The 14,951-nt window shown below is 33.1% G+C and overlaps 1 protein-coding gene across 1 annotated transcript in view; it reads right to left on the bottom strand.

Annotated features, from left to right (window-relative positions):
• Window positions 1-14,951, bottom strand: part of LOC113399406 (G-protein coupled receptor dmsr-1-like) — a 48,464-nt gene that overhangs the window by 18,974 nt on the left and 14,539 nt on the right. The window contains exons 2-3 of the mRNA XM_026638533.2: window positions 2,790-3,218; window positions 2,013-2,171 (exon numbers count right to left, since the gene is read on the bottom strand). Coding sequence (XP_026494318.2) covers window positions 2,013-2,171; window positions 2,790-3,098 — 468 coding nt within the window. The 5' untranslated portion in view covers window positions 3,099-3,218. The remainder of the gene's footprint in view (window positions 1-2,012; window positions 2,172-2,789; window positions 3,219-14,951) is intronic.

Genomic DNA, 14,951 nt, shown 5'->3' with positions numbered 1-14,951 from the left:
ACTCTAGTTATTATTAATTCTGGTATGTATGTTACACAAATATTAGATGGAATATTTATATTTAACACAAATTGTAATCATGACCGATTATATAATGATTACTTTATAATAATACTTTTAATATGTTTAATTTATGTTGGGATTATTCAGGTAGATAAGACTTAGTCAACATATATTAAACGTCACAAGTAATATCACTATGTCTCTCTTCTCGACCTCTTTCCCCATCTTGTGGAGATTGGAGGCAAAGAAATGTCTTGATAACTTTCTTTCTTAGTACCTCGACGACGGTACGTTTGACATTACTTCGAGTCATTTCGATATTCTTCGCTTCGCTAATGATGGTGCGTCATTAGCTGTTTCGAGATAAGTTTATATTTTGACTTGACGGTTCCCGTCTATGGTTGTAATGGAAATAGGATCTGGTCCTCTACGTATGTCTGATTTATTTCCATATCTTGTGGCATAAATGACAGAGATCTGGGTTTCTCTGTTCAGAATGTCTTGCATATCTGGCTTAAGCTTCAATGTGTATTATTACGTCAAAACATGAAGATTACAGTCACGTAGACATATGCGTCAATTATATATAAGATTTACAGTTAGCAAGACATTGAGAATGTAAAATTCAACACCCATTGTTAGAGCACAGTTCACGTACGTCATTAAATTTATATTCAGTCTTTTTTGTGGTCCAGAGTAAAATATATTTTTATCAACTTTACTTTGGTAAAGGGCCTAAACAAACTGAACTATATTCGGGATTTGAGTTTAACGTTTTGGAACGAAATTAAATGTTTTATTCACAATAACATGCTCAATGCTCTCCAGCATATGAAACGACTGAAGTGGAAATGGGATGGACACATGGCCAGATCGACGGATGAAAGGTGGACAAATATGGTCACTAATTGGTCAGGTCTAAGTGGCAAGAGAGCCAGAGGATGCCCTAAAGAAATATGGGTAGGTGACATTAAAAAAATTCTGGATAAAACTGGATAAAGAAAACTTTGAACTTGTTGCAGGCGGCCAATAATCGCCAGGGACCTTAACAGAAAAATTAACGTCAAATCTAGGCCAAGTGATAAATATAAACGAATGGCTTGCCTGAATAAATAAATGAATGAATATAGAAATTTGTCATCGAAACGGGTTTTAAGTAATTTAAAATGAAAGACATTTTAAATTATTGAAATTGCAAATAATCTCTTTAAAATTTGTGGAATTTTTAATATGAGTAAATAGAAAATTTAGTACAACGCATTTTTTTTTAATAAATAAGTGATTCTACCTGCCTTTTAAACTATGTTTCTGTTCAGATCTGTTTGCTCAAGAAGGTGCGCCTCTCTATGTTAAATTAACGCCGTGGATCTTTATTCTTACATTAGTTATCTAAAGCACACTAAGACATCTTGTAAGCATGAGCATCACTCATACTAACGCACGTTTATAAGTTAGCGTGGAAGGGCAAACCTTCGTGGGTGAATTTACCTGTACAGCATTTATTTCATAATTGTCTATCTTGAAATGTAGGATATTTAATATATGTACATATATTTACACAAAACGCAGGTAACACCGCGTGTAGTAGCGTGATCTAAATGCAAAAGCATGAGTACATATTTTAACTTCAGCCACTGAATCTATAAAATTTTGTATTTTACTTTTTACCGGTAGTAAGAATCTTGTCGACGCCGACGATGGAAATTATCGCATTTTGTGCATTGTTTGTTTTCTGTTTGAAATTTGAGTGACCTAGTGTCATAAACATGTATAGGGACATCATATCTTAGATCCCATGATTGACGCTATTGACAACGTCAGGGTACTTTATTTTTCTTGAAATACCAGTTTAAGAGCGAAAGTGACCATTCAATGTCAAGTAATCCATTTTTACGTGTATATTTTCAAAACAAATAAAAATATAAATTACACTTAATAAAAAACAAAATGAAGGGTTATTTATTTGACTTGAAAATGTATGATAACTTGATCTTCGCGTCATCGCTTACCAGATATCTGTAGATGGCAAAGGGAACATACTCCAACATGACAAACACGTCAGCGACCGCCAGCCACTTGAGCAGGCGATTAATCGGAGCTGCAGCGAGATCCTTCCTTGTCAGAACTGCTACGTTTGACGCATTCGCTAAACTACCAAAGAGACAGATCTGTAAAAAAACCATGAGACTTCGTAATTTTGTCGATTGAATTCGTAAATATACCTCATTTCCTCTTGAAATTTGTAAAACTAACGTAATATGATATTGTTACGCGTATCATTTAAATATTATTATGATTGAGGTCAATGGTGCAAAAGTTTTCTTTGCTGATTACTTTCGGATCGGTTATTACGTAATAACTTACAATCCTCTTTTATTTGCCTATAGCAGACTAATTTTCCATATTCAAACGTTTATAACGAACTATAGCATTAATATAATAATAAATCAAAATAATAGGTTTCTCGTGGAAGCAATAATGTTCATAAAACAATAGGCGATATAAAAGTCAATGACCTAATATTCCCGTATCACTATTTATGGTGCATACTCGAACATTTTTGTTTTATCACCTATTTATACACAATATCAGCTTACGCAAAACACGTTGGCCGGCCATTGGCTCACCGTTATTAAAACGCTCAGCCAAATTGAAAACTGTTGTTCGACCATTTCCCATTCACGAGTTCATTTAAATATGTAAATAGATCACAGTCTGCGAGGATAGACGAGGCTGTTTGGATTAGCATTGGACACTAGAACCAATCTGCAGTGTGAATTACTTACCAACAAGCTGATATATCCGTGGATACTGTTATATGCTATTATTAAGTTTCTGATATCTCCCGCACAGTACTCGAAACGATCGCACTCCTTAATAATAGATATATTATATTTATTTCTCAAATCCTCCAACGTTCTCAACCAATCTTCTATATTCGTTGTCTTGTTACTCCCTTTTTGTTGTAATAGCGTCAACAATCTTGAGTCGTCGAAGTAGTTGTAAGTATCGTTTATACTGTAACTGATGTTGGTATGTTTGTGTCGTGTGTCATCGCCCGCTAGCATTGTGATGGATAATGCACCTTTGTTCATCACTTAACACTAACATATGATCATATTCCGTCTGCTTTGATACGAATACGTTTCTTTATACAAACGACTCGTAGCTGTATTTATTATTTCACTCGCGACGTCGAAGCCTTCATCGTGCACCTTTAAACAAAGATGAATATTTAATTTTGAAAATAGAATTAAAACAATGAACAACTTGAAAAAAAATCTCTTTTGTATTTAATAGCAAGTCATCAAAATGAACTCAGTTCATCCTCGAAATCTTGTCAAAGTTCGATCACTAAGTTATGAGATTTGACGTAGATAGGGAAAAATAATTTATTCTATGATAATAATAGCAAGAGGAAAAATCGAGGTTACTGAAACAAAAATAAAACTAAAAGAAGGATATTTTTATAAACATTCAAGATTTATGAAAAATTTATTTATAGTTTTTTTTTTAGAAATTCGAACTAATTAATGTGTACTACAGTGATATTCATTAATACGTAACTCACTAATTATAAAAAAAGTCTTAACATCAACTTGCTGATCAAATTAATAAGAATTTAAAAGACTTTGAAAATGTTTAAAATTTAATTAACTACGCACAAAATCTCTTTATCGACATTATTGGTAAAATTATTCACAAAGAGAAAAAGTTGGAATTAAGCAAGTACTCTTTCAATAAGTATTTTATATTCATCGCCTCTAGAGGCACCATTATAAACAACAGAGTTCTCAACAAGCCGGTAATGTTCTGATATTCGCGTCTATTTTACAATAGAATTTCTCTTGATAGCCTCTTAAACTGAATCTATACCCAATCTTCAATTACATGTATTTAAAACACAAGTATATCTAGAACTTATTATTTTAATTCACACATTGATTTGTACGCAATACGAATATCTATCTATTCTATTATTACGTTTTGTTTGGGATTTTATACTAACTTGAATGGTTCTCACAATTAATAACCTATACTAATATTATAAATGAGACAGTTACTCTGTCTATCTGTCTGTTCATTCATTTCATTCATTCATTGAGCGTAGCCGCGGATGACAACGAGTATTTTATATATCCGTTTGTATATCTCCACTTGGGAGACAGGTGTCAGGTACCCCAAGTCCTTTTCTATGCCCCTGACATCCTATATGCGAAATTTTATGATGATCATTTAAGTAGCTAAGATATGAAAAAGTAACAAACAAACTCGCTTTTGCATTTACAATATTAGTTAGGATATTTTTAAATTAAACTTCTGGTAGTTTGGTGGTGGGTAGCTGAATCTGCGAACATTATCCGTGCGAAGTTTATTTTTAAAATTAAAATTTTACCTATCCTTACCAAAATTCATCTAAATTGGTATAGCGATTTAAAGGTGAAGAGATAACAGAGTAACTTTCGCAATTATAAAATTAGCATAGATTTTAGTTAGTTTTTATCGTATGATAGATTTTACATGTGATTTCGTTTAAAAATATTTACTTTGAATCTGGATCTGGAACAGTTTAGGATTTTACATAACGTCTAAGGTAACGGGACCAGCTGAAAATCAGTGACGTGCATCGAATCAGCTACACTGAGCTGATTCCTTTTGCTGCACAACATTTTATGTGAAATTTAAATTGCCTTTGTCTGTTTAGTTCTGTACTGTGGAAATCGTCCAGTATTCGTTTTTTCTCTATCGTCTAATTCTAGTATAATTTGTTTCTATAATATCTATGGATGTATTATCAATTTCTTTGCAAAGGAATTAGTAAAAAAAAATATTTTTGAAGCAAGAAAAGACAGATTAATAGTTACCAACCCGAAAGCAACATATTTTCCCACAAAATACGCATAATTATATACTCATATATCATTCATGACGAGATTTATAAAATAATTTATATTCTCATTTACACGAACAAATTCCAAACATAAATATTAATGCCGATAGTGCGTCAGGAATCATATAGAAATGAAATATGAGCCCTTATGTTTTATTAATTTTACTCCGAGGTTCTGACAGGCGTGATGATGACTTTATGTTTACGTACGGATATCTGTAACACCAGGAGGCTCGCAGATGCAGCTTTTTAGAAATGTTATCTTTTTATTTGTTCAGCCTTCGATTACTCATACATTAATAGCTATTGCAATATTAATTAAAATAATAATATTCTTTATTATGGTAAAGGTTCAATTATATTATTTCATCCTTGACTCCTAAACTAGATTTAACCGGATTTTCAATTTTTTTTTTATTACAAATAACTAAGACACGTTATGAAATCTAAAAAAATAAATAAAGTTAAGCCGACGTCTTTTCATTAGTGTGTGTATGTATTAATACGTTTGGCAATTTATGTGTGTGCTGTTGATCAAGAATTTTGTGCGTCTACGTAAGAGTTGAATTGAATATTATAAAAATACATACTAACATACTCATCGATCTTATACGTTCTTGCAAAAAAATTATCAAATTATTTAATTGGTTTTGTTATAAATTAATAATGTGTGTAAAATTATAATATATTTATAAAATATGCTCTAAATTTTAATATACACATATAATATATTCGTAGTTAATTTAAGTATTTTCTATGAGTAATATGGATTACCTATTTTTATTGACTTACTTACTCATTTATTACAAAGTAATAAGCTTATGAATAAAGCACTGAAGCGTGTAATTGCTTTGCTAATACTGATTGTATAGTATTATATGTATATGCTTACAACCACTGATTTGAAGTAGACTAGATACCGCAACCTGCCGACCAAGTGTGCCCGAAGTTTGAGCTATGCACGTACTAAACGCGATTCTACTTTAGGTTGAGTTCGAGTAATTGTGCCGTTATAAACTGTAAAAATTCTACTGGGGTAGTAAATCGAGTCAATCAAGGTTTAACCTACCATTGGTAAGTAATTTTGTTGCTCAAGTATGCTTCAAGTGTGGCTGGAGTGACGTCATCGTAGTTATAAAAAAGTTGACATACTTGGTTTTCATATTATCTAAAGAACATGCGGTATCTAGCCTACTTTAAATCTGTGTTTACAACTCTTTATTAAAAAATCGACTCGCGCACGGAGGGTTCCGTACCATTATCTATAAAAGCGGCAAAAATATAATGTCTGTTGCATGGGAGCACCTTTAAATCTTATTCTATTTTTTAGTATTTTTGTTATAGCGCAACAGAATCACCTGTGAACATTTCAACTCTCTAACTATCACAGTTCATTAGATAAAGCCTGGTGACTGACAGACCAACAGGCGGACGGACGGCGGAGTCTTAGTAGTTTGACGGTGAGTAGTTCCGTGTATATTTTATCATACACCCAGTCCTTTTTTTTATGAAGCAAGAGCCATCTCTATTAAAGTCCACCCATATCAAAACATATATCAACTTAAAATCATATACATATTTTTATTTCAATATTGTTTTCTATATCGCACTTAAAATTTCACTATCAACTATAAACTAACGCCATTGAAATCCCCCATAAGATATAACAGACATGTATATCAGTTTATTAGTTATATGCTTGATAACATCGATAAGGGCTGTAATTAAAATCGTAGCTTATTGGAAAAATATTCAGTACGTGTAATTGTGGAGTAAACGATGTTGACATTTATGTTAGCTTTTTAATCTATTAAATTGCACGTTAACGAAATTGAAAAACGTTTCGATATAAACGATTTATTTATTTGCAACAATATAATAAATTTATCCTTTTATTAGAATTATTAACATTAAGTCCTTGAATATATGAATTAAAAATAGTTACCGCACTGTATAAATCGTGACCGAAAATGCTAGCAGCATTTATCCGTTAAATTGCAATTCCGATCCTCTCGGCACAAAACGAACCAGCCCTCCTGTCACCAGTAGAAGCAAAAAGGCGAGCTTTTATACTTTCATTGAAGCTTTTTTCACTACTACTTTAAGGTCCAAGTGTTTCAACAGCAAACGGGACAAAGGTTCCCAAGTCGTATCGGTTCGGAAAAACCGTGAGAGAAAGCTGATTCCACAGAGTGCTGGTGCGAGTCAGAAAATGCCTTAGAAAGAAATATATGGCCAGAATTTTCCTTTAATTCTGTTAAAATTTATACAAAATACAATATTTTTTTATATAAGTAGGCTCATATAATATAAATGTAAAACTACCACCAGTTTGCCAATCAGATTCTACAGAGAAGAGTCGGAAAGAAACACAGTAGATATTTTATTTCATCATTTTATTTACAGAATAAATTATATCAATGAAGTACAATTTTATACACATGCTGCCTGAAAATCAACAAACACTAAGTTAATACTTTTTATCATTAATAATGCAGGACTTTGTACAGCTGAAAACTAGGCTTTATAGGTTAACCTTTCTCTCCTCTCGTCTCATCAAAACATTCTCATCCTAATGTCCATACATATAGTCCATACATACTCTTTCAAAAAGATTTATATTATTACGAAAATATATATACATAATGTTTTTGTAAAAATATTTTGAAGATTTATTAAAAATATGCCGAAGGGAGTACGAGCTCCAAGATAATAAGATAAAAATAAAAATACCAAAGTCTTACAGCCTTCACTATTTAAGAATATTACCTCGCAAGCTTGTTAATTGCCTTTATATGATGTCCTTCTTAGCAAATTCGGGCGTCACAGCGGGCATACTCAAGGCTAAGAGAAGAAAATATGCCCCGTTTTAGTAAATTTCAAGAAGGAAATATGTGACATGCAATTGAATGTTTGTAAATAAAATAGTAGCTACTCATAAATAGCGGCGCACGTATCTTGATATAATATACACCATTTTTTTAAAAATATCAGCATCTATATAGGTATGTATATTTTTAATACATATGGTATTTTTTTATAGAAATTATGATCAAGCATATGAATGAGAAAACCTCCCATCCTTCCCAACAAATAGCACGTATAGATCAAATATAAAAAAAAAAGATAATACAAACTTTTACATAAATAAATACTAGAGTAGTAACATGTACTATTAAGATCAGTAATATATTCGCTTTATTAAAATTTATGTTTATAAAGTTATATATTAATGATTATTATATTTTTCCTGCTATTACACTGGGAATGCTTATACAGGTGGATTTCAGCCACCGCATGAGGCTAATTTAGGATACTAACATTTTCAAGTCGAGTCGCCACGTGTCCAGTATCAGATGACCATGAAAAACACGATGGTCTAGACAGTTTTGAAGTGCCATTCTCACTAGCTACAAGTACCTGAAAAAAGCATTGCGGAGCCGCAAGCGCAAAACGGCACCGATCCGTATCGAGGACATCATAGAAATTTTGTGCTTTGATGGGTAAAATTCCCGGTTCCATCCCAATACCCGGGTAACTTGGATAACTATAATTAGTGTGCAACATATTCTGCGGGCTATCCGACTGCTTATCTACTCGTATATAAACTTCGTTTAAGTAATTTCGAAATATTAAATGTGCGATGTTCGCAAAACTTAAGGCTGAGTCTCCACAAAAGGGAAATTATCAGGTTTTGTGTAATCGTTATGAATAACGAAAGTTTCTATAATTATCTAAGTGTCGGGAATCCTGTTTCTATTTTAAACGATAAACATCAAAGGATTCATTTAGAATTTGCATAAGCCTTTTCATTTTAATCCGTTCGTTTTACTTTTATATAGAGTAAATTTACAAAAGGTGACTTTCAAATAGCATCAAAATCAATATTTTTAAAATTAAAAATTTACAAGAATTATAGTTAATAAATTAAAAGTAAGGAACCTTTAAAAACAAGCTTTTATTTAAATGCGCTAAAAAGAAAAAAAAAATTCTATTAACTTATAACATTTGACACATTTGACACAATTTATATGATATAAAAACTTGTCGCGAGTTATAAGTACTCGTATTTACTTCGTTTGAATTTTTTTTACATCAAATTATTTAAATTACTTGTTTATCAACAAAATCCGCCGTCTTGTCCGCCATCTTGGGTATGCCGCCATGTTTGATTTAGAATGACGTCATATAGTTAAGCATGCATTGTCATCCAAACTGAAAGAGTATACAAAATTTCAGCTCAACCGGTTAAAGATATCTACTTCTAAATTGAGTTACACGATTTCACCCGTACATACATTGCAAGTTAAATAAAAGCTTAATAAATAAAACAATAGAATTATAATTATGCTCCATAGAATTTCCACAATAATATATGGTCAATACAATGAAAATCTTCTCAAATTTAACTTTTATGCTAATTATTATCGCAGTTTTATGACCCGCGTACATGATTGGATTCAGTAGTAATGGACGTAATACGAAGTAATTTTCAATTTGAATAATTCAACTAGCATCCTCTGAGATAAGAATAAAGTGATTCAAAAATAAAATAGTTTAAAGTTGAATTACTTTTTAATGATCTTAACCATGGTAGGATAGAATCCTTTGAGAGGTAATTATTCCGGAATTTGCGCAAAAACTTAACGGATAAACAACTCGTATATTTAGAACTAGCCCATAATAAAAGATTGGATGGTACATCAGATGAAAAACGAAACCCTTGTACGATCATTCGTGTCTGTCTGTTACAGTCTGTTCTTTGAATTATCTGGACGCGAATAATTTTAATTTATTATTCTTATAGAGTCAGATGACCCGATCACGGATAACGTTAACAAAGGAAGCAGTGTGTGTAAAGAACTAATTAGCTACGAAAGGCATGCTTATCCTTCAAAGAGACTTTTGAACTTTTTAATTTAGATGTGTTTTAGAGATATTGAAAGATATTTAAGCAAAAGAACATATATATATATATATGGCTTTAAAATCTCAAACACTTAATAGGTATTGTACTGCTTATTTCATATTAATTAAAAGGACAAAAGATTGAAATCATTTTATGTCCATTAAATATTATCGTTAAAAAATATCCTACAATAAATAAAAAATATATTACAACACAAAAAGCATAACGCATGAAGCGTGTAAAATCGTCGCCTTGTTTCATACAAAAGGAATTGTTTTTTATTTATTTTTTCATACAGGTACAAATCTAACAACTCATCACGAGATCCACTCGTTCGCGTAAAGCGTCGCAATTGTTAGCAAAAAATAACAAATCGATTTCAATTCTACACTATAAAATGTATATCAATGGAAAAAAATATTTATATGCACGGATTAACTGATATTTTTATAATGGAATATAGTCAACTTGTGGTACGAACTGTGAGTGAGCCAGTGTAAAAGTGTAGAACATATGTAAATTTAACGGGTTTACATGAGATCGTTCTCGGCACAGGCGACACGCTTCTTAAAGCACATTGTCATTTAAACATCACATACAGTACCTTTACAGTACCATTGATAAGAGGGGCCATTTATCGGAAGTGCTCAATTTACTCGTCTTAAACAATTTTTTTTTAAATAAGTCTTCAAGGGCACCTCGAAAACGTTCACCATAGAAAAAAAAGATGATTATTGGAACAATTTAAAATGAAATGAGGACCAATAAATGAATATGAAGTTTAGTTAATAATATACAAATATATTTTTTTATAATTTTATAAGAGAGCGTCATTCCGATTGCCATCATGGTACAGGAGTCGGTCTTCTCAAGAAGAAGCGTTAACATTACCATAATTTACCAAAGGGCACACGGGGCACGTGCTCAGGGCCCCCATTCTCAGAGCGCCCGGAAGAACCAACAATTTATTTCAAACGTTTGTGCTCACCATGACTGCTATGTATATTTTCGAAATTGACATATTTGTAAGAAATAACTAACATATTTATCTTGTAAGATTGTACAACCAATCAGATTCCTACGAATTTACGAAAATTACGGCACCTTTATTTGAAACTATACTTAAGGCTATAAGCAAATTATTTCTACATGGTAAATATCTACCAAAAGGGCCCCAAATTCATGGGTGCCCAAGGGCTCCAGGATAGCTTAAGATGGATCTCAGCGTTAATAGATGTTTCCTAACAAAACCGAAATCGCAATCCTCGGTTAAGACATTTATCTGCGTATTAGCCACAGTGTTGCCTCCTGCGTATTATATTTTGATAATAATATTCTTTTTTTGAATAAAATTCGATAATATATTGATGAAAATTAGCGTCATACGTCATTTATTTTCGTAACAGGTTTAACCTTGTCACATAGAGGTCGTATAAGTATTAAACTTTACGTATGTAAATGAAGTTTAGTAGAATGGTACGTAAAATCTGCGGTGCGACGATCTGGCGCCGAGAATACGACATATTGACATATTCAAATAATATTAGCAGAAATCAATATTGTCTAATTATTAAGAACATTTTTCTCGAATCATGAGTCCAAGATTTATTATATTCAATAATAATAATTGCGCAAATCATTTTTTGTTTCAACATTTATGTTACTATTTTCAATCATTAATTTAGCTTTTTTGAATAGCTTTATTTATGCAGATAAAATTAAATCAAAACGGATCGAGTAAAATAAAAGTTACGAACAAACAACAAAATAATTAATGACGTCACTCGAATAGTCAAAAAATATATGTTATCGTAACCTATTGACAATTAACTGTCAATCTGTTTATAATATCGTTTTTTTTTAAATATACCTTTTTGCTGGTATTATTTTTAATTTAATTATTTTCTCTTTTGACGATGCAGAATTGTTAACTATGTATGCTTTGAATATAAAAATATAAAACAAAGTCGCTGTGTATCTCTGTCTGTATCTCCGCTTACTTTTTATTATTAAATCAATGGATTAAAAATCCGTTGAGTTAATTACTATTTTCACTAATAGAAAGGTTTGTATATTATGATACAATTTTTTACTTGGGGTCGGCGCAGCATGTCTTCTTCTTCCATACTACTCTGTCGGACGTCATCTCACAAGTAACATTCTTTCTAACCATATCGTCTTTCACACAATCCATCCATCGTTTCTTTGGTCGTCCCCTACCTCTATATCCATCCAAATCCAGGCCATGACAGTCGGTTTCCACACAGCTTCTCGGTTACCGGCGTCACTTTCAGCCTTCCTCTTTTGAACTCATTCCTTACTCTACTCATTCGCGTAACACCACACATTCCTCTCAGCATTCTCATCTCCGTCACAAGCAATTGTCTTTCAGTCATCCCTTTTGTAGCCCAACACTCTGATCCAGATAGAACAGCAGGTCTGACCATGGTCTTATAGATATTCCCCTTAAGTTTAAGCGGAATACGTGGGTCACAAATTGTTCCCGTAACCTGCGGCCACTTCATCTACCCTATGTTAATTCTGTGCTTCATCATTCGATATATTTCGCCATTATTTATTTGGTGAATGACCAAGTGTAATTAAAAACACAAGGGATATAAGATTTTAAATCAACCTACAAACCACGTATAAACGTATTTTTATATACTCTCAAATGTTTAATTGTTTATTTAAGAGCAAATAAAATGGCATATACGCGTATTATTATTACAGTGCACTATTGTTTTTTTTTATTTAGATAGATAATATATTGAGTTATTGTATTAGTTAAACTGCTTTTACTAAAGAATATAATCGTAGTAAGTTTCCCATAAAATACGATACAAAAAGTTCATTGTTACATCTATAATAGTATATACTAAAAAGACATTCTGTTATAATAAACGTTAGGAAAATATAAATGCAAAGCCAATCTGGTTCTTGTCAGGTGACTAAAATGAATGTATCACTACGGAATTAGTTTAAGACGAGTAAATTTTACTACAGAACCGCTTTCATAGAAGCGCGCAGGGTGTAATGTCATTTTCTATCGCACGCAAGCTTGCCAACTAAATTAGTGTGAAACATAAATTCTAACCACTGAGCCGAGATGGCCCAGTGGCTAGAACGCGTGCATCTTAACTGATGATTTCGGGTTCAAGCCCAAGCAGGCACCACTGAATTTTCATGTGCTTAATTTGTGTTTATAATTCATCTCGTGCTCGGCGGTGAAGGAAAACATCGTGAGGAAACCTGCATGTGTCTAATTTCAATAAAATTCTGCCACATGTGTATTCCACCAACCCACATTGGAGCAGCGTGGTGGAATATGCTCCAAACCTTCTCCTCATAGGGAGAGGAGCCTGTAAAATTCCCAGCAATGGGAAATTTACAGGCTGCTAATGTAATGTAATGTAAAATAAATTCGGAAGCGTCGTGTTTCCTTTATTGATAAATAATAATTCGTTGACTTGACTTAATTCCACTCTACAGCGAAGGGAAAATTAACTTCCGTGCCAATTTGCTGTTTATGACTATCCTATAGAGTTCGCAAACACGCCTTTGGCGCTTGTCATACGCCCAGCTAATTGTCAGTTTTCTAACAATTATGATTAAATAAAAAAAAACATATACGAAAGCAAAATGTAATATCTATCTCTCTTTACTAAAAATAATTTTTTACTTGTATATTATGCCATAACGCCTTATAAATGCCAAAGTTTGGTTGGATGGATGTTTGTTAATCACACTAGAACGGCTGAACAGATCTGGATGAAACTTGTCACAGAGATACATTATAGTCTGTAGCAGATAGATAATAGCAGATACGTTTTTATCCCAGTTCCTATAGGATAGTATAAACAGGAATGATTTGTTTGTTTGATAGTAAACGATAATTCTTTCATTAAGATCCACGTGTTTGAACCACTGGCCTGTATCGGATCATTGTTAATATTATTTAAAATAAAATCGATACATATCTACTACATCCTTATTTTACAACATTAACATTAACAGCCTTTAAATTTCCCAATGCTGGGCCAAGGCCTCCTCTCCCTTTGAGGAGAAGGTTTGGAGCATATTCCATCACGCTGCTCCAATGCGGGGTTGTTGGATACGCATGTGGCAGTATTTCGTTGAAATTAAACACATGCAGGTTTCCTCACGATGTTCTCCTTTAACGCCGAGCACGAGATGAATTATAAACACAAATTAAGCACATGAAAATTCAGTGGAGCTTGCCTGGGTTTAAACCCGCAATCATCGTTTAAAATGCACACGTTCCAAACACTGGGCGATCTCGGCTTTGTTCAGTGGTAGAATGCTCGCCTGCCTTATTTTACATTTCGTTTCAATTGTAATGCATACGGACATAAGTTAGACATTTTTCCTATATTATATCCCCGGAAGCGAAACAAAAGTGTTACCAGGTGGCGCTATGAAGCTTTAGGTGGTGAATGGTCGGCGTGCTTTCAGATCAGCTGCTTAGTGAACGTTGGCCGCAACTACTACTACTTGCCAAGGTACTGCTCAGTGTTCCAACGCTCACTGTTTGATGACTTATTGCTTTTAATATTTTTTCTGACTATTTGATAACTATTCAAATGAAAATGCACTGATTTTGTCGAAACGCTGTCTTATCTTGCACGATAAACACGTATACAGTATGTCTTTCGAAGACGTCAAATGTAATCATGTTAATGTAAATACGTAAATACACGTAATTTATTATATATTTATATATGACAATTTAGCCTACTAACAATTTATTAACTGAGGGTAATCACCAACCCGCATTGGAGCAGCGTGGTGGAATATGCTCCATACCTTCTCCTCAACGGGAGAGGAGGCCTTAGCCCAGCAGTGGGAAATTTACAGGCTGATTATGAGGGTAATCAACGCAATACAAAAATGTCCGTCACCCTTGGGCGCTATCCAAAAAAAGGGGTCTACTTCGTAGCTCGTATTTATAATCTGTTGCAGGCAGCAAGATGTCTCCGAACCCTCCTTCTGTACCACGACATCCGTCGTGCGCAGACATTCAAAAAGCAGGTCGTCCGCTGATCCTCTCCGTACGGTGTCTCATCCGGTGCGCTTGATCGCTCTGAGAATGAACGGAGGACTAAGAGATGTCTGCTGCACACGCCA

Source organism: Vanessa tameamea, chromosome 18 (genome assembly GCF_037043105.1).
Source record: "Vanessa tameamea isolate UH-Manoa-2023 chromosome 18, ilVanTame1 primary haplotype, whole genome shotgun sequence".
NCBI lineage: Eukaryota > Metazoa > Arthropoda > Insecta > Lepidoptera > Nymphalidae > Vanessa > Vanessa tameamea.
The sequence above is the reverse complement of the archived record's forward strand: the minus strand, read 5'-3'. Positions and strand labels throughout refer to the sequence as shown.